The sequence below is a fragment of the Cynocephalus volans genome, chromosome 6 (genome assembly GCF_027409185.1).
Source record: "Cynocephalus volans isolate mCynVol1 chromosome 6, mCynVol1.pri, whole genome shotgun sequence".
In the NCBI taxonomy this organism is placed as follows: Eukaryota; Metazoa; Chordata; class Mammalia; order Dermoptera; family Cynocephalidae; genus Cynocephalus; species Cynocephalus volans.
This window is the reverse complement of record NC_084465.1, coordinates 57,118,680-57,144,183: the sequence shown is the minus strand read 5'-3', so window position 1 is coordinate 57,144,183 and position 25,504 is coordinate 57,118,680. Positions and strand designations below refer to the sequence as shown.

The 25,504-nt window shown below is 35.5% G+C and overlaps 1 protein-coding gene across 1 annotated transcript in view; it reads left to right on the top strand.

The window, feature by feature from the left end:
- Positions 1–25,504, top strand: part of PCLO (piccolo presynaptic cytomatrix protein) — a 413,878-nt gene that overhangs the window by 187,283 nt on the left and 201,091 nt on the right. The window contains exons 5-6 of the mRNA XM_063099452.1: positions 1,757–6,845; positions 7,210–9,215. Of these exons, the coding sequence (XP_062955522.1) occupies positions 1,757–6,845; positions 7,210–9,215 (7,095 nt within the window). The remainder of the gene's footprint in view (positions 1–1,756; positions 6,846–7,209; positions 9,216–25,504) is intronic.

Genomic DNA, 25,504 nt, shown 5'->3' with positions numbered 1-25,504 from the left:
CTCAAAAATATGTGCTCTGCCATTGTCGGGGATGTGGTGAGATAAAAATGTCCCTCCACTGTGATGATCCAGAAAGCTTTTATTAGAAAGCTGCTTCACCTTTGTTTGCCTCATCAATGTAAGCTCCTAAGAGAAAGAGACCAAAGTAAGATGTGTGTTCATCAGCTCTGCTACTGTAGTCTCACAACTGCGGATAAGTAATCCCTTCCTGAAGAGACATCCGAAATGGTCCAGAAAGGTTAATTCTTGGTAAACCAAAAAGTAAGCATTGCTTTTTTCACTAAACTTGTTAAGAATATATCAGACTATCTTTTAAATTGAGTAATGTCATAAATTCAGCAGATGTGCTCAGGGTATATCGTTAACTATACATAATAAAAGTATATACTGAGATGAAAACAAATGTAAAAGGAGTATTAAGCCAACAACTTTTATGTCTGATAACCCTGTAACTAGAAAAAAGAGGAGAAGGGGAAGGAAAAGGGGAAAAAGAAGGGGAAGGAAAAGCAAAGGGAGGGAGGGAAGAAGGAAGGAAGGAAGGAAGGAGAAAGAAAGGTTTTGTGCATGTTTGTTGTTTGTTGTACAACCTCACTTCTGTTCATTTGAGCTATAGTTCAGTAAGAAGAGCCCACACACACACACCTGCTGAAAATATAGAGATAGTTCAAGATACAGACTTAGTGGAATCAAGATGCTTCACAGCCTATGCAAAAAGCCCTTATGCAAAAGGCTCCGATTCTTGAAACAAAATTGTTGTCATGGCATCATCATAGCACAAGGCAGGCAGCAAGGTCGAGGCTGTGTTGTGCCTACTAGTGTCCCATCTCCCAGGAAAACCCTTGCTACCAGTCCCAAAAGTTAGTTATTGTACTGGTTGAAGGGGACTGCCTTTGAAGATGAAACACCAATTGGTTTCAAAATTAGAAGACATTTATAACTGATATTTATGAAACAACTTTGAGATGGGATACTGACAATAAATGTGATTAACAACTCTACAAAAATAACAACTGGATATTTCTCTTTTGCTGAACTGATGAGTCAGAGCAATTATTGAAAAAGTTTTTGAAATCTTACAATTTTTAAACATTCATTCCAAATGATATAGAGTAAATGACATTAACAATGGTACCAAGTATATATAGTGTTTTACAGCTTTCAAGGTGTCTTTAAAAAGCAGTGCCTTGTTTGAATCTCTCAACAATAACAAAAATCCATTGCAGTGAGTAGTGCATTTATTATTATGATGTGTTACTTGCTTATTTTTGTTAAGTAAATTTTCCAACATCCCATACAACTTGTGGCCAGACTCAAAGCCCATACTCTGATTCTTTTCTTGTTCTTTGCCAAGCTTCATCATCCAAAAATATTAATCATATTAGTAGAAAAATTATCATTAAAATGTTTCTTCCGAATTTGAACTTTATCTCAAAGAAAATGTACTGAGAAAGATAATCATATTTTTGAAGGAAAATGGTATTGAAATGTAAAATGTAGAGTGTGAATGAAAATATCAAATGTCATTGAGAATTGACTTTTAAATTAAACTTAGTTTAAATGAAAACTAATCTTTACCAATGTGTGTCAACTATACTCATTTTTGTTCTCATTCAAACTTTTTTTTGATACTGGCATGTAGTTGAAAAAAATTCTCATAATGACTTCACAGTTCTTAATAGTTATTTGGGAGTAATGGAGAGGCCATGTTTTTAGTTTAACCATGTTAAGTTTTCCTGTATCTTTTCCTCCCTGCTAGGAAAAGGAAGATGACAAATCAGACATCTCAACTTCTCAGCAACCTAAAAGCCCACAAGGTCTGAGTGACACAGGATATTCTTCTGATGGAATATCAAGTTCACTAGGTGAAATTCCAAGTCTTATTCCGAGTGACGAAAAGGATTTGCTCAAGGGACTCAAAAAGGACTCTTTTTCACAAGAAAGCAGCCCTTCCAGCCCCTCAGATTTGGCTAAGTTAGAAAGCACAGTCCTATCCATTTTGGAAGCTCAGGCAAGTACACTAGATGAAAAGTCAGAAAAGAAGACACAACCTGATGAGGTCTCTCCTGAGCAGCCTAATGACCAACCGAAAACTCAGTTTTTATCTGAAATACTGGAAATTACTATTTCAGAAGAGGAGCTAAAGGAGAGTCAAGAAGAAAAGAAAGACACCTTTAAAAAAGATAGCCAACAAGGCATTCCTCCCAGTAAAGACCAAAAAGTAAAGTTGGAGTTTGTTGACAACATAACTACAAAAAGAGAGCCCTATGATTCAGTTGAAGACAGTAGTGAAAGTGAAAACTCACCTGTTCCACAAAGAAAACGGAGAACAAGTGTTGGTTCATCAAGCAGTGATGAGTATAAACAGGAAGATAGTCAAGGATCAGGGGAAGAGGAGGACTTCATTCGAAAACAAATCATAGAAATGAGTGCTGATGAAGATGCTTCTGGTTCTGAAGATGATGAATTTATTAGGAAACAGCTCAAAGAGATTAGTGGCAGTAGCAGGAGCCACAAGAAGGAAGAAACAAAAGGGAAAGGGAAAGTAACAGCAGGGAAACACAGGCGACTGACTCGAAAAAGTAGTGCAAGCTTTGATGATGATGCAGGGAGACGTCATTCATGGCATGATGAAGATGATGAAACATTTGATGAAAGCCCTGAATGCAAGTACCGGGAAACTAAAAGTCAGGAAAGTGAGGAACTTGTAGTTGCTGGAGGAGGGGGGCTACGGAGATTTAAAACAATTGAACTCAACAGCACAATAGCAGATAAATATTCTGCTGAGTCATCACAGAAAAAAACAGCTTTGTATTTTGATGAAGAACCAGAATTAGAAATGGAAAGCCTGACAGACTCACCAGAGGATAGGTCAAGAGGAGAAGGATCTTCTAGTCTTCATGCTTCCAGTTTCACTCCTGGTACATCCCCTACATCAGTGTCATCACTTGATGAGGACAGTGACAGTAGCCCAAGTCACAAAAAAGGAGAAAGCAAACAGCAACGCAAAGCTCGGCACAGATCACATGGCCCTCTTTTACCTACTATTGAAGATTCTTCAGAGGAAGAAGAATTGAGAGAGGAAGAAGAGTTATTAAAGGAGCAAGAAAAGCAGCGAGAATTAGAACAGCAACAAAGAAAGAGCTCTAGTAAAAAATCAAAGAAAGACAAAGATGAACTTCGAGCTCAGAGAAGGAGGGAAAGACCAAAGACGCCACCTAGTAATCTCTCTCCCATTGAAGATGCATCTCCAACAGAAGAATTACGTCAGGCTGCAGAAATGGAGGAGCTGCATAGATCTTCTTGTTCCGAATATTCACCTAGCATAGAATCAGACCCAGAAGGTTTTGAAATAAGCCCAGAGAAAATAATAGAAGTACAAAAAGTTTACAAATTGCCCACAGCTGTGTCTTTATACTCACCAACAGATGAGCAATCTATTATGCAGAAAGAAGGTAGTCAAAAGGCGTTAAAAAGTGCTGAGGAGATGTATGAAGAAATGGTGCACAAAACTCACAAGTATAAAGCTTTTCCAGCTGCAAGTGAACGAGATGAAGTTTTTGAAAAAGAGCCTTTGTATGGTGGGATGTTAATAGAGGATTACATTTATGAATCTTTAGTAGAGGACACATACAATGGATCAGTAGATAGCAGTCTGCTAGCAAGGCAAGAAGAAGAAAATGGATTTATGCAGCAGAGGGGAAGAGAGCAAAAAACAAGACTTCCAGAGCAGATTTATGAAGATCCTATGCAGAAAATTACAGACCTCCAGAAAGAGTTTTATAAGTTAGAAAGCCTACATTCTGTTGTGCCTCAAGAAGACATTGTTTCAAGCTCTTATATAATCCCAGAAAGCCACGAGATAGTGGATCTGGGTACTATGGCAACTTCTACCAGTGAAGAAAAAAAATTACTAGATGCTGATGCTGCCTATGAAGAACTCATGAAAAAGCAACAGATGCAATTGACACCTGGATTCAGCCCAACCCAGCCTGCCATTGGCGATGATGTGTCAGAGCCCACCATGGACTTTGACAGGATGCCTGATGCATCTTTGACATCAAGTGTTCTCTCAGGAGCGTCTCTTACAGATTCGACCAGCAGTGCAACACTCTCTATCCCAGATGTTAAAATAACACAACATTTTTCAACAGAAGAGATTGAGGATGAATATGTAACTGATTATACTAGAGAAATTCAAGAGATCATTGCTCATGAATCAACGATTTTGACCTATTCTGAGCCTTCAGAAAGTGCTACATCTGTCCCACCTTCGGATACACCTTCTCTCACGTCATCTGTTTCTTCAGTTTGCACCACAGATAGCTCCTCACCGGTTACTACCCTGGATAGCATAACCACAGTTTTTACAGAGCCAGTGGATATAATAACTAAATTTGAAGATTCTGAGGAAATTTCTTCATCAACTTATTTTCCAGGCAGCATTATAGACTATCCAGAAGAAATAAGTGTATCTTTAGATCAGACTACCACACCGGATGGTAGAACTAGTGCTGATCACGTTATGATTTCCTTATCTGATATGACACCTTCTATCATAGAATCTGTAGGAACTAAACCTGAGGGGCCAATTGCGGACACTATTTCAACTGACTTACCTTTATCTGAAAAAGATTCAATGAAGAAAGCCAAGGACACTGGGAACAGGCTTATTCTGGAAGTTTTGGAAGCCTATAGAGATAAAAGGAAGGAGTTTGAGGCTGAACTAACAAAAACTAGCTTACTGGAAACTGTTCTTGATCAACCACCTTCTTCTGAAATAGCCCTTCCAATGAATGAGCAGTTTTCAACTACATACTTTATATCTGGAGAGGTCTTTGGTCAGGAAAAACCTGCACCTCATTTACCATCTGGCCGTCCTTCTGCATCCTCTCTTCCAACTAAAACTCGTCCATTCTTCCGAAGTTCTTCTCTGGATGTATCAGCCCAACCTCCTCCTCCCCCGCCTCCTCCTCCTCCTCCTCCTCCACCACCTCCCCCTCCCCCTCCTCCACCCCCACTGCCCCCACCAACTTCACCTAAACCAACTATTCATCCTAAAAAAAAATTAGCAGTTACCTCTCCAGTGACTCTAACAACTACAGCTGCACCTCTGGTTGATTCTGTTACTACTGTGGAGACCACAGCCATTCCAAGAAGTAATGGGTCACCTGTAACAAAAGTATGTACCACCACACCTCCTCCTGTTCCTCCTAAGCCATCTTCAATTCCATCTGGACTTGTATTTACACATAGGCCTGAGCCAAGCAAACCTCCAATTGCCCCTAAACCAGCAGTTCCTCAGCTTCCAATAACTACACAAAAATCAGATATACACCCCAAACCAACAGGTCTATCTTTAACCTCAAGTATGACCTTAAATTTAGTGACTTCGGCAGATTATAAATCGCCTTCCCCTACTTCCCCACTTTCTCCACACTCCAACAAGTCCTCACCGAGATTTTCCAAATCCCTCATGGAAACTTACGTGGTTATTACATTGCCATCTGAACCTGGGACTCCAACAGATTCTTCAGCTAGCCAAGCAATTACCAGTTGGCCCCTGGGATCACCCCCCAAAGATTTAATTTCCATTGAACCAGTGTTTTCTGTAGTTCCTCCTATGAAAGCTACAGAAATTCCACGTTCTTCAGAGCAGACCCTGTACATCTCCGGAGTTTTGGAGTCATTTTCTGCTGCACCTGTCACAGCACTGTCTTCATTTCAAGCAGCTCCAACTTCAGTCCCACAGTTTCTCACAACTGAAGTTTCCAAGGCTGAGGTTTCCACAGCCAGAAGTACAGTCTCCAGTGTTGATCTCAGCAGTGTTTCTATTTCAATTCCCCCAGAGCCTCTTGCTCTTGATCACCTGCATTTAGAGAAGCATCAATATAAGGAAAATGGAAAGTTGCAGCTTGTTGGTGATGTCATTGATTTGCGTACAGTACCAAAAGTAGAAGTTAAAGCAACTGAAAAATGTATGGATCTTTCTGCTTCTACAATGGATGTGAAAAAGCAGACCACAACAAATGAAGTTTATGGGAGACAAGTTAGTGCTGTCCAACCCTCTATTATAAACCTCAGTGCAACTTCATCAGTGGTTACTCCTATATCCCTAGTCACTGAGATCATAAGTGTTGTCACATGCACAGCTACTGCAAGTTACACTACAAGTACAGAAAGCCTAGTGGGTATAGAACATGTACCAACAGCACCACTCCAGCTTACTACATCAAAACATGCTGAGCCCCCTTACAGGATGCCAAATGGCCAGGCCTTTCCTACAGTTAGGGAGGAAGCGCCCATAAACTTATCTGTAGGTACATCAGCACATGCAATGACATTGGCTGTTACAAAACCTGTCACTATGCCTCCTGTTGGTGTCACCAATGGATGGACTGACAGTGCTACATCCCAGGGGATCTCTGATGGGGAAGTGGTGGATCTCAGTACAACAAAGTCTCATAGAACTGTCGTAACAATGGATGAATCTACTTCAAGTGTGGTGACCAAAATAATAGAGGATGATGAAAAACCTGTTGATTTGACTGCAGGAAGAAGAGCTGTGTGCTGTGATGTGGTTTATAAGTTACCATTTGGAAGGAGCTGCACAGCACAGCAGCCTGCAACTACTCTTCCTGAGGATCGTTTTGGCTATAGGGATGACCACTACCAATATGATCGATCAGGGCCATATGGTTATAGAGGGATTGGGGGAATGAAACCTTCCATGTCTGACACTAATTTAGCAGAAGCTGGACATTTTTTTTATAAAAGTAAGAATTCTTTTGATTATGCTGGTGGAACTGATGCAGCAGTAGACCTAACTTCAGGGAGAATTACAACAGGTCAGTATGATATGGCAACAGACCTTTCCTTGAAATATCATTATGGTGTTCCTCATCTCATTTCAGGATGACAATGTGGTCGCTTTTCCAATTTTGTTACTTTTCCTCTTTCTTTGGATGTTCTGGCAACATATTTTGGAGTACATGTGCGCTTTTATTTCTTCATTTTTTAAAATTTGTTCTGCTCAAAGTCACCTGCATGTGCCTGCATGTTCAACAATGCTTTTGTTCCGCATCTGATTAGGTTAACCTGTGGATTTGCATGCAGTCCTAGTCATTATGCTCATCAAGATGAGAGGGCTTTCAAACCAAAAAAGCATCAGTCATTCTGGGAACTGGACTATAACTCTACCCTGTATTTCAGGTGAGGTAATGGATTATTCAAGCAAGACTACAGGTCCATATCCAGAAACACGACAAGTCATTTCAGGAGCTGGGATTAGTACACCACAGTATTCCACAGCAAGAATGACTCCACCTCCAGGATCCCAGTATGGTGTGGGAAGTGTTTTGAGATCTTCTAATGGTGTTGTCTATTCTTCAGTAGTGACCCCAATACCCTCCACATTTGCTATCACCACACAACCTGGCTCCATTTTCAGCACCACTGTGAGGGATTTGTCTGGTATTCATACAACTGATGCAGTATCTGCCCTGCACCAGAGCCAGCCAATGCCTAGATCATATTTCATAACAACAGGTGCATCTGAAACGGACATTTCAGTAACTGGTATTGATATCAATGCCAGTTTGCAAACTATTACTATGGAAACTTTTACTGCTGATACTATAGACTCTGTTCCCACTTTAACCACAGCATCTGAAGTATATTCTGAAGTGGTGGGAGATGAAAGCACTCTTTTAATTGTCCCTGATGAAGGTAAACAACAACAGCAGTTAGACTTGGAGCGTGAGCTCTTAGAACTGGAGAAAATTAAGCAACAGCGCTTTGCTGAGGAATTGGAGTGGGAACGTCAGGAAATTCAAAGGTTCCGAGAACAAGAAAAGATCATGGTACAAAAAAAGCTGGAGGAACTACAGTCTATGAAGCAGCACCTTCTCTATCAGCAAGAAGAAGAGAGGCAAGCCCAGTTTATGATGAGGCAGGAGACATTAGCTCAGCAACAGCTACAGCTTGAGCAGATCCAACAGCTGCAACAACAGCTTCACCAGCAACTAGAGGAGCAGAAGATTCGCCAGATCTATCAGTATAACTATGACCCTTCTGGAACTGCTTCTCCACAAACCACTACAGAGCAGGCAATTTTGGAAGGTCAGTATGCTGCCCCAGAAGGCAGTCAGTTTTGGGCTACTGAAGATGCAACCACCACAGCGTCAGCTGTGGTGGCAATTGAAATACCACAAAGCCAAGGATGGTACACAGTTCAGTCTGATGGTGTTACTCAGTACATTGCCCCACCTGGCATCCTGAGCACTGTTTCTGAAATACCTCTAACAGATGTTGTTGTAAAAGAGGAAAAACAACCCAAAAAGAGAAGTTCTGGAGCTAAGGTCCGTGGACAATATGATGAGATAGGGGAAAACGTGGCAGACGATCCCCGGTGTTTTAAAAAGATAGTGGACAGCGGTGTACAGACTGACGACGAAGACAGTGCAGATCGGAGTTATGCCAGTAGGAGAAGGAGAACGAAAAAGAGTGTTGATACAAGTGTCCAAACTGATGATGAAGACCAGGACGAATGGGAGATGCCCACGAGGTCAAGGAGAAAAGTTCGTGTAGGGAAATATGGTGACAGCACGACAGAAGCTGACAAGACCAAACCCCTTTCCAAAGTCTCCAGCATAGCAGTGCAGACGGTAGCAGAGATATCTGTGCAAACGGAACCAGTTGGAACCATAAGGACACCTTCGATACGGGCACGAGTGGATGCCAAGGTAGAAATCATTAAACACATTTCAGCACCTGAAAAGACTTACAAAGGGGGCAGTTTAGGATGTCAAACAGAAGCAGATGCAGACACACAAAGTCCTCAGTATCTGAGTGCCACATCTCCACCCAAAGACAAGAAACGCCCAACACCTTTAGAGATTGGTTATTCATCTCACCTCCGGGCAGATTCCACACTGCAACTGGCTCCTTCCCCACCCAAATCTCCAAAAGTTCTTTATTCACCCATCTCACCACTTTCACCAGGCAAAGCCTTAGAGTCAGCCTTTGTACCGTATGAAAAACCCCTCCCCGATGATATAAGTCCACAGAAAGTACTGCATCCAGATATGGCTAAAGTTCCCCCAGCAAGTCCTAAGACAGCCAAGATGATGCAGCGTTCTATGTCTGACCCAAAGCCTCTGAGTCCAACAGCAGACGAAAGTTCCAGGGCTCCTTTTCAGTATACTGAGGGCTACACGGTAAGAGTGATTCTTTTCAGTTAGCAGATAATGGACGAGTTAATGTTAATCACGTGTTTTCAGATGTTAGGAGGCAGGAAAGTACCTGGTACCTTAGAAACCAAATGTTAATTTCAGTGAAGAATATGGCATTAGAAATCTGCAGGGGAAAAACAAAAATAGAAGAGCATTCATGTAAAAATACCAAAGAAAGAAAACATAATGTGATGCAAAATGAAAAAGAAGTTTATTATTTTATGACAATGAGATTAAAAGTTTTGTTCTAACATCAAAATCTACCACATGTCAGTTGTAGACTGTGATTTCAGTGAATACAATTAATATTCATTTTCAAGTATGATGGAATAAATATTGAGTATAAATAGATAAGGCAAAGGATGACCATAGATTTAGACCATGGATACTGGAATTCTTTAGCTGGAAGGTCCTTAAAGATCATCTGGTCAGTCTCCTCTTCCTCCAGCCAGAATGTTTTTATGAAAAGGATTAGCACATTTCCTAGTCAAAAGACAGCAGCTCCGGGGTAGGCAGATGAAAGTATGACATAATCATCATAGTTTAGTTGTGTTTATTTTGTTTCTGGCAACGTCCTTAATGTAATCTCAAGTAAGCCTTAGTCCTAGTGATTATAAAAGCAAAATGAATTTTTATATTTCTTTGAATAATGGAGATTAATTATTTTAAAATATATAGATATGCTTCACGGGGAAAATAACATACAGATATGTTAGACACATCTGTGAATATCTCTATAACTGAGAAAAAGAAATGTCAATAATCAGCTATAAAAGCAGGTATATCCTACTTAGGATAACCTAATATATAACTGTTAGAAGATGGTTGATAAATATAATTGTTCAATTTAGAGCAAGACTTCGTTCAAATTAAAAGTTCACCTAATACACTGGTTTCTGAATGCTAGGTCTTTGAACCTGTGAAGCTTCTAAGTAGGGTTTTCTGATATATTGCTGTATTTCCACTGGCCTGTAGATATTAAACATTGGCTGTGAGCTGAAAAATATGTCATTATATATGATTATAAGTCCATTTGTAGGTATATAGACATACCAACAATCAAATTAACAAATTAAATTTATTTCTAAGTTTTCTAGTTTTCTAGTGGCATTTTGTTATTATGTTCTTTCTCAAACAGTATAATTTAGAAGTAAAACTGTCTTCATGTGAGGGACCGTGGTCATAAGTATAGAGTAAAGAAAACCCTGGAACGTTAAGATTTTATCTAGTTTATACAGAGTTATTTTATGCATAGCTTTGTTTCTAGAATTGCATGTATTGTGAAAAGTGATTTTTAACTTAGTTATAATGTGTAGGTATTTATTTTTTGCAGCTGTGGCTTATAAATTTACTTAAAGCATTATATGGAAAACTTTGAAATATGTTTTTGACAGTGTTATTAAAGTAATATTCAAGGCTTCTGTCATTAGAAAGAATAGGCTTCTCCTGTGTATTGATCACTTAATATATATTCCTATACCCTTAATTCAAATGAATTCAGTTAAAGAAGAGATTTAAGTTATCAATATTTTTTCCTCACAGTATTCACTTTGGGTTTGGAAATGTGAAAAGAAAGATAAAATGGGTTGTATAGATCATATTACTGATTGTATCAGTAATATTGATGAACTGTCTAATCATAAAAGAAATTGAGTAGAGTTACCAAATAATACTGTGAGTCTGAAAAATTCTAGATTTATTGAATCTTGGAGCACAATTCTTTCAACTGATCAAACTTAATGTGTACTTTAATATAGAATAATTGTACACAAGCTCAAAGGCATCGTATTATTGCATGCACAAGGTAGACCATTTTATATATAGGCAGTGATTTTAACACTTTAGATACTGTGAGTCTAATATGTAAATTTTATAATTTGTTTCTATGCAAACATCAACATGTTTTGAGTCTATTTTGAAGTAAATAGAATTTATTTCTTAGTTATAAATGTGGGTTATGAAGTATTAACTCTACTAAAAAGAATAATCTTCTAACTGATATTCATAGTGATGTGAATTTAATTTAAGAAGCCTAGCTCAGTAATTTATAGATTGTTAATTTTCACAGATTGTTAATTTTCACAGATCAATAAAATGGAAAAAAAATTTAAACAATTCAGTAGGCAGTGAAACAACATAGTAACACATATAATACAATGTGAAAGATAAGTTTTGTGCTATATAAGATTTTGAGTCAACATTTTCTCTTACTGGAAGTGTTAGGAAAGTTTTCAGAGAGGAGGTTCTGAGACATGAAGGTTGAGATCTCCGTTGGAGAAAAATGATGGTCATTCTAAATAGAAGGAATGAATTATGCAAAGATCCAGTTTAATAAGCAGATATAAAGCAAAGAGGAAAAGAATAGGTTTTGTGTAAATGCAACTGGAGAGGTGTTTACTATAAATGCAACTGGAAAGATGAGTGAGGACCAAGTCATAGAGATCTAATTTGCTGAATTACAGAGTTTGGATTTGCTTCTGTTGGATACGGGAAGCTTAGACTGAAGCCACTTTTTTTTTACACTGTGCACTAGCCCCTGGGCTCCATCCACTCTTGCCTTCCCTACAGTCCATTCTCTAAACAGCACCTAGAGTGATTTTCTAAAATGTGCGTTAGGTTATGTCACTTGCCACACAGCCTAAACTCTCCAGTAGAGTCTCATCGAGTTCAAAGTATCTTAGAAATTTCTTAACAAGGCCCCATGTGGTGTGGTCTCTGCCTGTCTCATGACCTCATCGGTCACTCTCCACACTTTTGCCCCTTCTAAGTCTGCTTCAGTTACTGGCCTTGGTGTTCTTTGGATGTGCCAACCTCATCCCCACCCAGGGCCCCTGTCTGGATCTCTCTCTCCCTCAAGATCTTTGCATGGCTCACAGCTGTGTACAGGTTTCTGCTCAAATGTCACCTCTATGGAGAGGCTGTCCATAGTTCATTCTCTAAATAAGTCTATCACCACAAATTCTTATTTCTGCCTCTAAATTTGTACATATTATTTGTTAAATATATTATATTATATATTTAATTGGATATCATCTTTTTTCTTCAGTAGAATTTAAACTCTACAAAAACAGGAATTTTTCTTTGTTTGCTGCTCTAGCTCCAAGTGCCTAGAACAGTGCCTAGCACAAAGTAGGCAGTCAACATTTATTGAAAAATTTATGAAAGGGAGGATTATATGGATAAGAGCAATGGGATAAGACATATGTTATCCCATCCTAGCAGTACTGTTGATAGTCAAAGTTGATATCTACTTTGCTTAAAGTGTCAGTTCCACTTTGTTTTTATGCAGACATCTGAAACACTGAAGACAACTTAAATGGTTTTTAGCTATTAGCAAGACTAGCTACTTCACAGATGAAAAAGCAAAGTCCACAGTAGGCTAGTGACTTTGTCATGGTTCCTTAATAAACCAATACCCTGGCCAGAATTAGAATGCTAGACTCCACACTTTATATTTCTTATCCTTTTATTAGCCTCTTCTGAGACTTAATGAACATTTCCTATTTCTTACTAGTTCAGTAACATGCTTGGTGTCAGTCCTTTCATCTTTCATTTCCTCTGCTTTCCTTAAAATTCAGTATAAGTCTCTCTCAGTTAGGTTATTCATTTTTTTAATTCATTCTTGCTTGCATTCACTCATTATCTCATTTATTCATTCATTGTTCTTTTGCAGAAATGTGGTAAACTAAAAATACAGGATGAACCAGGGAGACAGAGTTCACACTTTATCTCCTACTACCTGGATTATTTTGTGTTCTTGCCCAGAGATTATTTTAGTTTGCTCAGGCTTTCATAACAAAGTACCACAAACTGGTGGCTTAAACAGCAGAAATGTATTATCTCACAGTTCTGAAGGCTGGAAGTCCAAACTCAAGGTGTTGACAGGGTTGGTTCCTTCGGAGGGCTTGAGGGAAGGATCTCCTCCAGGCCTCTTTCCTAGCTTCTGCTACCTTCCTTAGTTGGCCAACCTTTCCCTGCATCTCTTCACTTTGTTTTTCCTCTATATGTTTCCATCTCTGTTCAAATTTCCCCTTTTTATAAAAGTCATATTCATTAGAGCACAGACTAGTGACCTCATTTTAACTTGATTACCTCTGTAAAGACCCTATGTCAAAATAGGTTCATATTCTGAGGTATATCTTTTGCAGGGGGTCAGGACTCCAACATAACCTTTTTGCAGGGAGGACACAATTCAACCCCATAACACATATCAAAGCACTATACTGTACTTTTTATTTATTCACAGGAAAATGTGGTTTGCTTGCTTGTTTGTCTTGGGTCTTCTTTTCACACACAATTTTTCTGTTCTTAGTAACTATCTCACAAGCTTTTGGGAGATAAAAAAAAAAATTCTTCCTTATGGATAAAATCTCCCTTACTGAAATTGCAAAGCACATTTGTCTAAATTCTGCAACTTGGAACATAAGAAATTGAAATTATATTCCGTTTCCATTCGATAGGAATCCAACTTTGTGGCATGAGGCCTTTTAATTCTTATTTTTCCATCATGGAAACTTGCTCACATACTTTTGACATGGAATATTCCAAGGCAGAAGCATAAATTGTCTAGTTAGGTGTTTCACCATAGCTCTGAGTTCATGCTTACCCCTAAGATATCTTATATATGCAGTTGATTAAAATTAGCACTAATTCACATATAATAAGGCAATAGTACACACAGTGGGCATAACTGGAAAGGGGGCTTACCTCAGATCATTCGATTCAGTTTCATAATATTCACCTATGTCTGTAAGAGATGAGCTCCATCCTTTTTTCCACACCCCATCAGTCTGGTGTCAAAACCACAGCCCCCAAACTAAATTCTATGTTTGACAACATTTACATAACCAAACAGTTTTATCCTGTAGCTATTTCCTCTTACAAATTGAAACTTTTGACTCCAAGTAGGCATGGAGAAAAAATTACCCCCTGTTTTCTTAAGTCCTTCAGTTTGCTCCACAGGAAAATTCCCAAGAGATATGACTAAAACAGAGTCGGAATCTATTCATTCCCGTGGGGTGAAGCTTTCTACCTAGATATGACTTGGTAATACTGTATTGTCATCATGATTTAGAAAAAGCACAGGAAGAAGTATACTTTCTAATGAAAGAGAATGTACTTTCTAATGAATGAGAATATGTGGAGAATGATTTTCTAACTTTTGTCAGTGAAACATTTCTTCAATTAAAATGGTTTGTTGAAGCCAAGTAGTTAAAAATGGGTGGAAACGGGTGGAATGACCAGGTATCTATTTGTAATGATGAAATGAAGTGACATTTATAACCTTCCAATCACCAAGTCTGGTAACTGTAGAGTTCCAGTAATGTTGATTCTCTTTTTCACAAGTTGACATTTGGCAACATCTGTATTTCCTCAGCAGAAAGTTGCTAACTATCATTATTATATCAAAAAGCTTTACTGTAATCCCATTCCAGCTATGTATATTGTATTATTGCCTTATTTTATGTTAATGAGTGCTAACTTCAATCAATCAAATGTATAATATATCTTAGGTGTAAGCATGAACAGTGGTGAAACACTAACTAGACAATATATACTTCTGTTTTGGGACTATCCTGTATCAAAGAAATATGACCAGAGTTCCATGTTGGAAAAACCATGTCAGAGCTAAAGAATCTCATGCCATATAGTCGGTAAAAATAATTCTTGAATGTCCTAGTAACTGTGTACTTTTCATATTCAGTAAAGTTCGTAATGCTGCTTTTCTAGAAATTTCATATTTCTATTTATGTAACCATTTTTAAATTTACTTTTTGGGGTCATGAGGCCTTCCTTTACTGATGAATTCTAAATTAACACTCTCTACCTCTAAGCCCTTCTTTATTTTTCTCCATATCACATATCATCATCTAAGATACTATATGTATCTTTATTGTGTTTGTTGTCATTATCTTTCCACCAGAATTTATGAGTGAAGATTTTTGTTTATTATCTTCACTGCTACGTACCCAGTGCCTAGAAAGATGCCTGACTCGTAGTGGGTTCTCTGTAATAGTACTTTAATTTGATGAATTAGTGAGTGAATGGACTTCTTTATCCATCAAATTGTTTTTAATTTGGGAGGGTTCACAAATTCCTCACTTCCACCTAAAATAAAAAATTAAAACAAAGCAAAAAAAGAAAAAAGTGTCATTCCCACTACACTTTTGTGTAGTTCAGTGTTACCATTTTTCCTTCTGCTTTCTCCTGTGTATTTCTTTTATTTCCTTAATGTATGACACTACACGTTGTCAAAATTTATTTCAATCCAGTATGTGTGTGTGTGTCCGTGGATTATCTCTAGTATCATGTCTGTGAAGATTTCATAAACCAGAGCACCAAAATGTGTTTCTCATGCCCTTTCTCTTTCTTCTTCCATGCAGTGAGACTGGTTTACATCACTACCACAGATGATCAGTAACTTCAAGAAGGAAGGTTAATGTAACATGTTCTCGACCAAGTCAGGAGACAATGTGACATTATTCACTGGGAGAAATAGTAATGTAAATTCAAAGAATTTGTTTGGAGCTAGAAGGGACCTAATTCATTCCAAGATTTATCTCTCAAAGTATAATATTGTTTTTAATGATTTCTCTATCAAAAAAAGATATAGATATACATATTTTGGAAGTAGCACATAGTTTGTCAATAATAGTACATACTACTTTTTTCACTAAAAAAACCCCCAAAAAACTGCATTTAAAATGTTATCAGCTCTGTATGACCTTGAAAGTACATAGGCTATTAAGTGTTAGAGCTGTTTTATCTTACTCTTAGACTTGCTTAACAATTTTAAAGGTTTTTATTAATAGACAAACTCCTTATTAAAATATTTTTGTGCTAGAGTTTAAGCCAGTATCCTATTAAAAAGCAGATGGCATTCATGAGCTGATTTTTACAAGAATATGTTTTGCTTCACTGATTGTTGTTTTGATAGCTATTTTTAAGATTTTTGGAACCCTTTAATGTCTATTTCTGAAAGTAATTTCCATAACCTAAATTGAGAAATTTTATTTGTCAATTCTTCCAGAGTATTAAAATTTAATAAATAATGGCTATGATGGCCAAATGCAATTTGATGAGTAATATTTATCAGGGATTATTTTTCATTATTTTCTTTGAAAAGATACATAAGAAATCAGTCTATTAAAACTGACTTTGATAAAATAAGCTGTTTTATAATGGTGGCATTTACATGTCAGAAAAAATATTCATATATTAAAGACTGGCTTTATAAATAATAGAAGCCTCATTCTTCCTCCAGCTCTTGCCTTCTTTATTACTAATGCTTTTTTCATGATGTTTTTATGAGTAAATCTTTCATTTTAAAATTCAACTGTTTTAAAATTAAAATCAGAAGTATTATTTAAAAGTGTTTTTCAAAATTAATGGCAGTAAAATAATTTACAGCCATTAATAATTAGGAGGATATGATAAAAATCAATTAAGACAAATGTCTATGTGTTTACAAATGTCAGTGAGTAAATACTAGAAAGTTTTTAAGCTGATTCCATCAATTTAGTGTTCAGAAGTCAACATTGCAATTTCATTATAATCAATATCTAAGGATTAATTTTAAAGCAAATCCCTTTACTAAAGAAAAGAAAATCAGATCATTTGTGTTATTTTTTCCAGCCATCCATATTTCAAAATATGCAAATTAATATGAATCTAAGAAACAGATTTATATTCCTGTTGTTCAGTGAAAGACCTCTGCTGAAAACAGAACACTAAATATTCTAATTCACCAGTTTAACTAACACAGAGGAATTCTGACAACAGAGCATTATTACTGACACAGTTCAAAAGCATAGTGCATTATTTAATATTATCTCCCTAAGTATTTTAACAATTCGCTACAGTTTCTACTTTGAATGGTGTGTAGTTTGTAGTTAACTCTACAATAAAGGTACATCCATATACTCCCAAATGCCTCTCCTCTAAAACACACATGCATGCACTTTTGTATATGTTTGTATTTCTACAAACTACCAGTTACTTATGATTCTACAATATATTGCATTAGCTGTTACTGAAAAAAAATGAGCACATAACTATAATGATTATAATGTAAAAATTTGGAATAATTTGGGGTATATTTTGAGATACAAGGTATATAGTGGCATCACATGTATTCCAATAATTGTCTGACATTTTTAATCATCATATTCAGCATCATAAAATACAGTTACAATAGGCATATATACATATACATATAAAATAATATTGTTATGGCCTCCTATAACTGACAAAATATTTTTACATTCAATTGCTTAGTTGAGATTCAAACCACTTATTTTCTGTAAACTTTATGTTTATCTTATTCCATATTTTAATGATAAAGAATCTGAAGTTCAGGTCAGTGTCCTTTGTAACCCTACACCTATCCAACATTAATTTCATTTGCATTAATTGAGGCTCTACTGTTTAACAATCTTTTCTTTTTCATATTATTCTGTATTTTGAATTATGTGTAGAGTTTGAGTTAGTAGAGTGCTGGAACAAGTGTGGTGAGGTAAACTGAGTCTTAAGTGAACTGGCTAAATAAACTGAAGTGGAATAGCCTGAAGCTATAAACAGCAAAGGGAATTTTTATTTGTATTAATTTCACCTTAAGAACAAGTTGCAAAAAGTTCAGATTAAAACAGTTGAAACATTAATCTTAACGACTGAAAACAATATAAAAATAATTAATCTAGGTTATAGAACTACCATCCAGTATTTTTTTTTTTTTTGTCTGAAAGAAAATAAGGGGCACTTCTAAATTTATGAGATGGCAAATAAAAACTTAGCTTTGCGAAGAACAGTCAGTAACTCTCTGAAGGGAATGAAAATTCAGTAAAAGTAGAAGACTTCAAGCTAAAAGTGATTGCTCTTGTGATTCCCTCTCTTCTTTCTTCCTTCCTGACCAAATGATTAAATATGTATATGAAAAAATACAAATATTGTTTTGGCTCTCTGATACACTATTTTAACTACATGAACAAATCACTCTTAATAGGTTGGAGCAGATTTTAATTTTTGATCCATTAGTTATTATATTTTACGATGACAGGGCAAGATAGTCCCCATTATTTAGAGCTCAGTCTCCAGGCACAGGGGCTACTTCTATATTGTAGTAATTTCCTTCTTTGAACCTCAAGCTGAAATCTCTGCTTAAAGTACTACTTGACGCCAATTGTAAAGAGTTTTATAATACCTCATAAAAGATTCAACATCACAACATTATTTTTCCTTTTGACATAAATAAATGTGCACGACTTTCTGCATTGTGACATGATGGAAATAGTTCTAACAAAAACAACAATGGTATGATATTTAGAAAAAGCTGCTTTTCTGGTGGTCTCAACTAGTTCCACTCTTCATGGCATGAGTCGATGTCTATAAAGGTTCACTCAAATGCACAGCCATCAATAAGCTCAGGTTTTGTTAATTATGTATTTGGAAAATCATCTAGTCACCCTTGCATTTATACCTCTAGTCTCATGTATTAAATGTGTACAATTGATAATTGAAAGGAAAAGTTAACCTCTTAAAATGACATTTAGTAAAAAGAATGAATTTTAAACAGTAATAATTTGATGTTGAAAAATAAAAGGAAGAGAAAAAGAGGTTGTTAGTACCTTCAAGCATTTTATTTTCTCCTAGGAAAATAAACAAGAAAATGTAATGTTGAATGAAGCAACAAACCAATTAAGAAGTATATCTATATTCTCACATAGCAATGTGTCTTTCTAATAAAAATGTAAAATTTAGAAATATGTCTTACTTCTAACATAGTATTAGCTTTCCTTTAAATTTCATAACCTTGTAGTTAGTAAATATTTTACTTTATAACATTGAAATGTCAAAATGTAATACATTTGTAATTCTTTAAAGTAAATTAATCATTTCCTTATCACTGGCTGATGGTGTTGTCCTGTTCCAAGTCTTCATAGTCCTTTGACGAGAACAGCTCCTCTGTTTATATGCCAAGCTTGGCCCATGGTGCTTTATGTGGATGCCAAAGCCATGGCTCTCAAAAGTCCTACCATTGGCATTGACATCCAACGAGACAGTAGATATGTACATGCAAGAAGAAGGGGTTAGCTCTGTTTTTGGTGGGCTCTGTAGCTCAAAAGACCCTTTAGAAAGTTCTCAGATTTGGAATCTAATGTGGATCTACCTTCATGTGATTATAAAGGAAGAATACCTCTCATTCTAATCTCTTATGGCAAGAAGAACAAAACATAACTGATTTTTTCAGTAAGCTATCTGGCCACACCATGATATATAGTGTATATAATGCTGTATTAGTGAAACACAAAAGTAAAGTTTGGGTGGCAATGGTTAATAGCATGCAATTAGTCTGTTCTCTCCTAAATAACAGAGTGGCTGGAGTAGAACCTGGTGATGGTGAGATTTTTAGAAATTATGAAAAGGGAAAAGCTACTGATTTTTTTATATTTACATAGCATTAAGCATTCAAATATGCAATGGGATACTATTACCAAAATTAAAGTTTTCAAAAGCATACCAGAGTGTAATTACTCATGAGAAGTACATTTACAGTATTCTAGTTAGCACTACACAAAAGCATTTAGTAGTTCAGGAAATTGATAGTGTAGAAATTTGAGGATGTTGATGTTCTACTATAGAAATAATTAAGCAGATTTTTAAAAAAATTATGACTGCTGGAATTTTATTATTTTATAAAATGTGAGGCATGGAGCTTTTTTATTACAAATGCAAAAAACTGCAATTGGGAAGTTAATATCCACTACATGAAAAGTAACATTAAAATGTAATTTTTTAAAAAAATTCACATTTCAGAAGTAAAAGTGTTTTAAAATGTAAATAGATTTTGTTCATACCTCAGAATTTGAGGAGTAATAGTACTTTTTAAGGACTGCTTTTTTAAAATTGAGGTGAAATTCACATAACATAAAATTAACCATTTAAAAATGAATGATTCAGTACATTCACAATGTTGTCCAGCCACTACCATCTCTATTTAGTTCCAAAACATTTTAATCATGCCTAAATAAAATCCTGCACCCATTCAGCAGTTATTCCCTTCTCCTTTAGTCTCTGGCATCTACTAATCTCTTCTGTCTGATTTACCTCTTCTGGGTATACATGTAAATGCAATTACACAATACATGACCTTTTGTGTCTAGCGTCTTCCATTCTGAATAATAGTTTACGGGGTCATCCACTTTGTAGCATGTGTCAGCACTTTCTTCTTTTATATAGTTGAATGACATTGTATTATCACAACTTATTTTTATATATGTATTTTTTATTTCATTTATTTATTTATTTTTTATTATACATATTTACAGGGTACAGAGTTGACGATCAGTATTTGTATGTTACAATTTATTTATCCATTCATCTATCGATGGACATTTGGGTTGGTTCCATATTTTGGCTATTGGGAATAGCACTGCTGTGAACATTAATGCACAAGTATTTGTTTAATACGTACCCATGAGTTTTGGTATGTTGTGGTGTTCTTTTCATTCTTCTTAAAGTATTCTTTAGTTTCCTTGTGATTTCTGTTTTTGGTTCCTTTGGGTATATAACTAGGAGTAAAATTGCTGAGCAATATAGTAATTTCATATTTAACTTTTTGAGGAACTTTCAAACTGTTTTCAATAGCAATTAAACCATTTTACATTCCCACCAGCAATGTACAAGGATTACAGTTTCTCCATATCCCTCCCAATACTTGTTATTTTTCCTTTAAAAAAAAAATATTAGTATAGCCATTCTGGTGGGTGTGAATTGGTATGTGGTTCTGGTTTACATTTTTCTAATGACTAATGATATTGAACATCTTTTCATGTGCTTCTGTTACACTCTCTTTGTCACCTCTCTTCCCCTGGGTGACGGAGATACAAAGGATTACTCAAAGCCCGTTTCTGAGCCATGAGAAGCCCTGAAGGGGTTAATTTTCCAGGAACCCTCAAGAGAGAGGCATTCCTCCTTGGAAAAATAACCCTGAACTGGGGTTCTTTCTCAGTATTTATTCTCCAGGCCAGAAAGTTACAGAAAAGGAACATAGATGGAGTTATGGCTAAGTATAGTTTAACAAAAGAGGCTGGTAATATCAGTCAAATAACAAAGTGACATTCGATAACACAATTTGCAAATCTTAAGTCAATTCACCAACAAAAGCTTGCTCTTAGCAAATACTGTCTTTTCCTACAGCAATTTCCTTAGTATTTTTACATAACAATAAAGCAACTTTAGGTTAACCTGCTCCAAGGGCATCTGTCCTTGAGTCAACAATTTTGCTGTGTTACAATTATTTTTCTACAACAGAGAATTTAGACTGGGGAAAGTTTCCTGTCTTTTGCAAGCTTAACGTTTCTGTGTATGATTTTAAAGTTAAGTTATACCTAAAACTGCAGGGCTTTGGAGGCTAGGCCCTGTGAAACACATTTGCTTTATAAATGTTAGTATACTCCACATGCTTCTTGACTATTTGTATTTCTTATTTGGAAAAATGACCATTCACGTACTTTGCCCAGTTTTAAAATGGACTATCTTTTTTCTATTGAGTTGTAAGAGTTCTTTATATAGTCTGGATACTAGATCATTATCGGATACATGCTTTGCAAATGTCTTTTCCCATTTCATAGGATGTCTTTTCACTTTCTTGATAATAGCCCTTGATGTACAAAAGTTTTTAATTTTCAGTAAAGTTTCATTCATCTATTTTTTTTCTTTTGATACATGCTTTTGAGGTCATATCTAACAATACACTGACAAATCCAAGCTCATAAATATTTATCTCTAGGTTTTCTTCTAAGAGTTTCATGGTCTTAGCTCTTTTATTTAAGTAGTTGATCTGTTTTGAGTTAATTTTTATATCTGGTCTGAGGTAGGTATCCAACTTTATTCTTTTGGATGTGAATATACAACATCATTTGTTGAAGAGACTATTCTTTCCCTATTGACACCCTTGTTGAAAAGCAATTAGCCATAAATGTAAGGACTTGTTTCTGCATTGTCAATTCTATTCCATTGGTCTATGTCTATCTTTATGCCAGTCTCACACTATCTTGATTACTGTAGCTTTGTAGTAGTTGTAAAATAGGGTATGAGTTCTACAACTTTGTTTTTCATTTGCAGTATTGCTTTGACTTTTCGGAGCTCCTTACAGTTCCATATAAAATTGAGAATCAGCTTTTCTATTTTGGCAAAAGGAAGCTATTAGAATTTTAATAGGAACTGTGTTATATCTGTAGATCATTTGGGATAGTCAGCACCACGCTCTCCAAGTGAGCTAACTGGCCATCCCTATATAGGATCCGAACCCGTGGCCTTGGTGTTATCAGCACCGCACTCTCCTGAGTGAGCCATGGGCCGGCCCTGGGATAGTATTACTATCTTAACAATATTAAGTCTTCCTATTCATAAGCATGGGTGTCTTTCCATTTATTTCATATTTTCTTTAATTTTTTTTTTCAGCAAAGTTTTGCAATTTTCAATGCACAAATCTTTTACCTCCATGGTGAAATGTATTCCTAGCTATTTTGTTCTTTGAACACTGTTATTAAGTGTTTAGTAGAATTCACCAGTGAAGCCATTTGATCCTGGGCTAATTTTGCTTTTTGGGGGGAAGTTTTTGATTACTCATTCAAACTCTTTGTTTATTACATAGGTCTCCAGATTTTTTATTTCTTCTTAAGTCAGTTTTAGTAATTTGCATGTTTCTAGGAATTTGTCCATCTCAATTTCATCTAGGTTATTTACCTGTTTGGCATACAATTGTTCATAGTATTCTCTTACAATCTTTTTTACTTCTATAAGTACTAGTAATATACCCACTTTGATTTCTTATTTTGTGTCCTTTCTCTTTTTTTTTTTTCCTAATCAGTCTAGCTAAAAGCTTGTCAATTTTCTTGATCTTGTCAAAGAACCAACTTTTGACATTATTGATTCTCTTTATTCTCTTTTCTTTTCTTTACTTCATTTATCTCTATGGTAACATTTATTATTCCTTATTCTTTTAGACTTGGGGTTAGTTTGCTCTTATTTTTTGAGTTCCTTAGGTGCTAAATTAAGTTATTGATTTGAGATCTTTCTTCTTTGTTAATGTATGCCTCACCACTATAAATTTCCCCATGAACACTGCTTTCTCTAAATCCCATAAGTTTTAGTATGTTGTGTTGTTCTTTTCATTCATACTTAAAGTATTTTTTAGTTTCCCTTGTGATTTCTTCTTTAATCCACTGGATGCTTTAAAGTATGTTAATATCCATATACAGTCATTTATCACTTAACAACTCTTTAACATTCAACAAAAGTGTGAACTATATGTTGTGGAGTTTGTTTTTTGTTTTATGAAAGGCAGCATATATTTATATAACCACATTCGATCCTTATAATTATGGGATGAACAGCTATCATTTATTGGATGTTTCCTATATCCAAGCAAACTACTTGATGCTTGAAAGAACTAAGTTTCATTTTACCTTTTAAGCAAACTAATGAGTTCTAGGTATTTGATCTTCAATTTACAGATATGACAACGGAGAATAAAGATTACATTATTGAAGGTCATGCTGAACTTGTAAAGTCATGATTAAACTTATATTTCTGAGTTTGAATCCAAAATTTTTTTCGATATAGGCAGGCTGCTTCCTATTCATTCTATGTGTAGTCTTAACTACTTTTTTCAATGAATTATTACTAGATTAGACAGTGAAGTCCAGAGATATCTATTATTTTAGGTAAGGTATTTAGCTCACGAATTTCTGAACCCTGTATACCAACAAATCATAATTTTCATTGAGCTCTCATATGCGTATTTGATAATACAATAGGCATGCTAAACTATTTACAGACTTTCTAACCAAAAGGAATTTTGAGGGCTTCTATTAAAAAATTATTGCTGTTTTTTTCAAGAAATGCTCATTATAACAATCAATTAACCATTTATAATATTATCTACCATTTATTGTGTGCTTGCTGTGGACTCGTAGTATTTTTATGTAAGTGCTATTGTATAGAAAAAATATTTTATCCATTGAAATAATTGCTGTTTATATTTAGGAATATATCTTCATCTATATTTATATCTATATATTTATATGTTTTTATCTATACTTACATCTATCTATATTTTCACCATAGAGCAAAAACAGGTAGACATAGGTAGATATAAATCTGCAGATCTTGAATTTGGAGGCAACATACCATTTAAAACTTCTTTCCAGACATGTTCTAAAATTGTTTGAAGCTTTGAAGCTATTATACTGTAGAATAGAAAAGCTAGCTGAGATCTGAACGACTGCAATTTCATATTAGAACACATATTTGTCAAGTAGTTCATAAGTTAAGAAAGCAATCATATGTTTTCATTTATAATAAGTAAAAATAAACATTTTTAGACTGAAGATATATATTACCACTAAATCTAAGCTATGTTAAAATTATCATTATGACATTTCTGGTTGCCAGTCTACACAGATGAATATTTAGGTTATTTGAGGTATAAATGAATAGCTATGTGGATGAATCCATGTACAGTTTAGTTTAACTAATATACTAGTACTTGTTCTGTTTAGAATATTTATCTTGCTGAATGTGCATCATTTTTCTGGGCTTTCACAAAAAACAACCCTAACTAAAGAAATTTTAATTATTAAGTAACTAAGTGAATATTAGTAGCTACCTATGAGAATAATATCTTCCTATGATGCCTTTGAATGACCACCATAATCTGGCCATCTCTGTCCAAGAACATTCGGAACAATTTTGTCCTTTAAAATCATTAATGATAGTAGTTTGTAAAAGTCATATTTTAATGTTATTTTATATGCAAAGACAACTCAAAGTAATAGCTAACATCTAAAAAATGTCATGCTTTTAGCAAGTGAGGTAAACGTATAATGACTTCAGAGGGGTACTGGGCCAAACCCCAGGAAGTATTAATCATATCATATGGCATTCTATCATCAGAGATTTTATTTCTCTGAGTAATAAAGAATCTGCCCCCCCATCAACATATTAAAGTTTACAATTAAAGTTTACATGTGCTCTAGAGGGATCTAATTTTCAAACTTTATGAGGAAAAAAATCACTTGATAGAATCACAGCGAGATCAAAGGGGACCATTTGGCCGTGGCCTTATTTTGATGAAGGGCCTCAAAATTTAGACTTCTGAAGTCATCTTCAAGTTCAAATCACTGTGTGTTTGTGTTTGATTCTGTTTAAAAGCGTAATTGTTCAGTGTCAACCTTTAAAATATATCACAGATTTGTAACAACTGGGAGCAT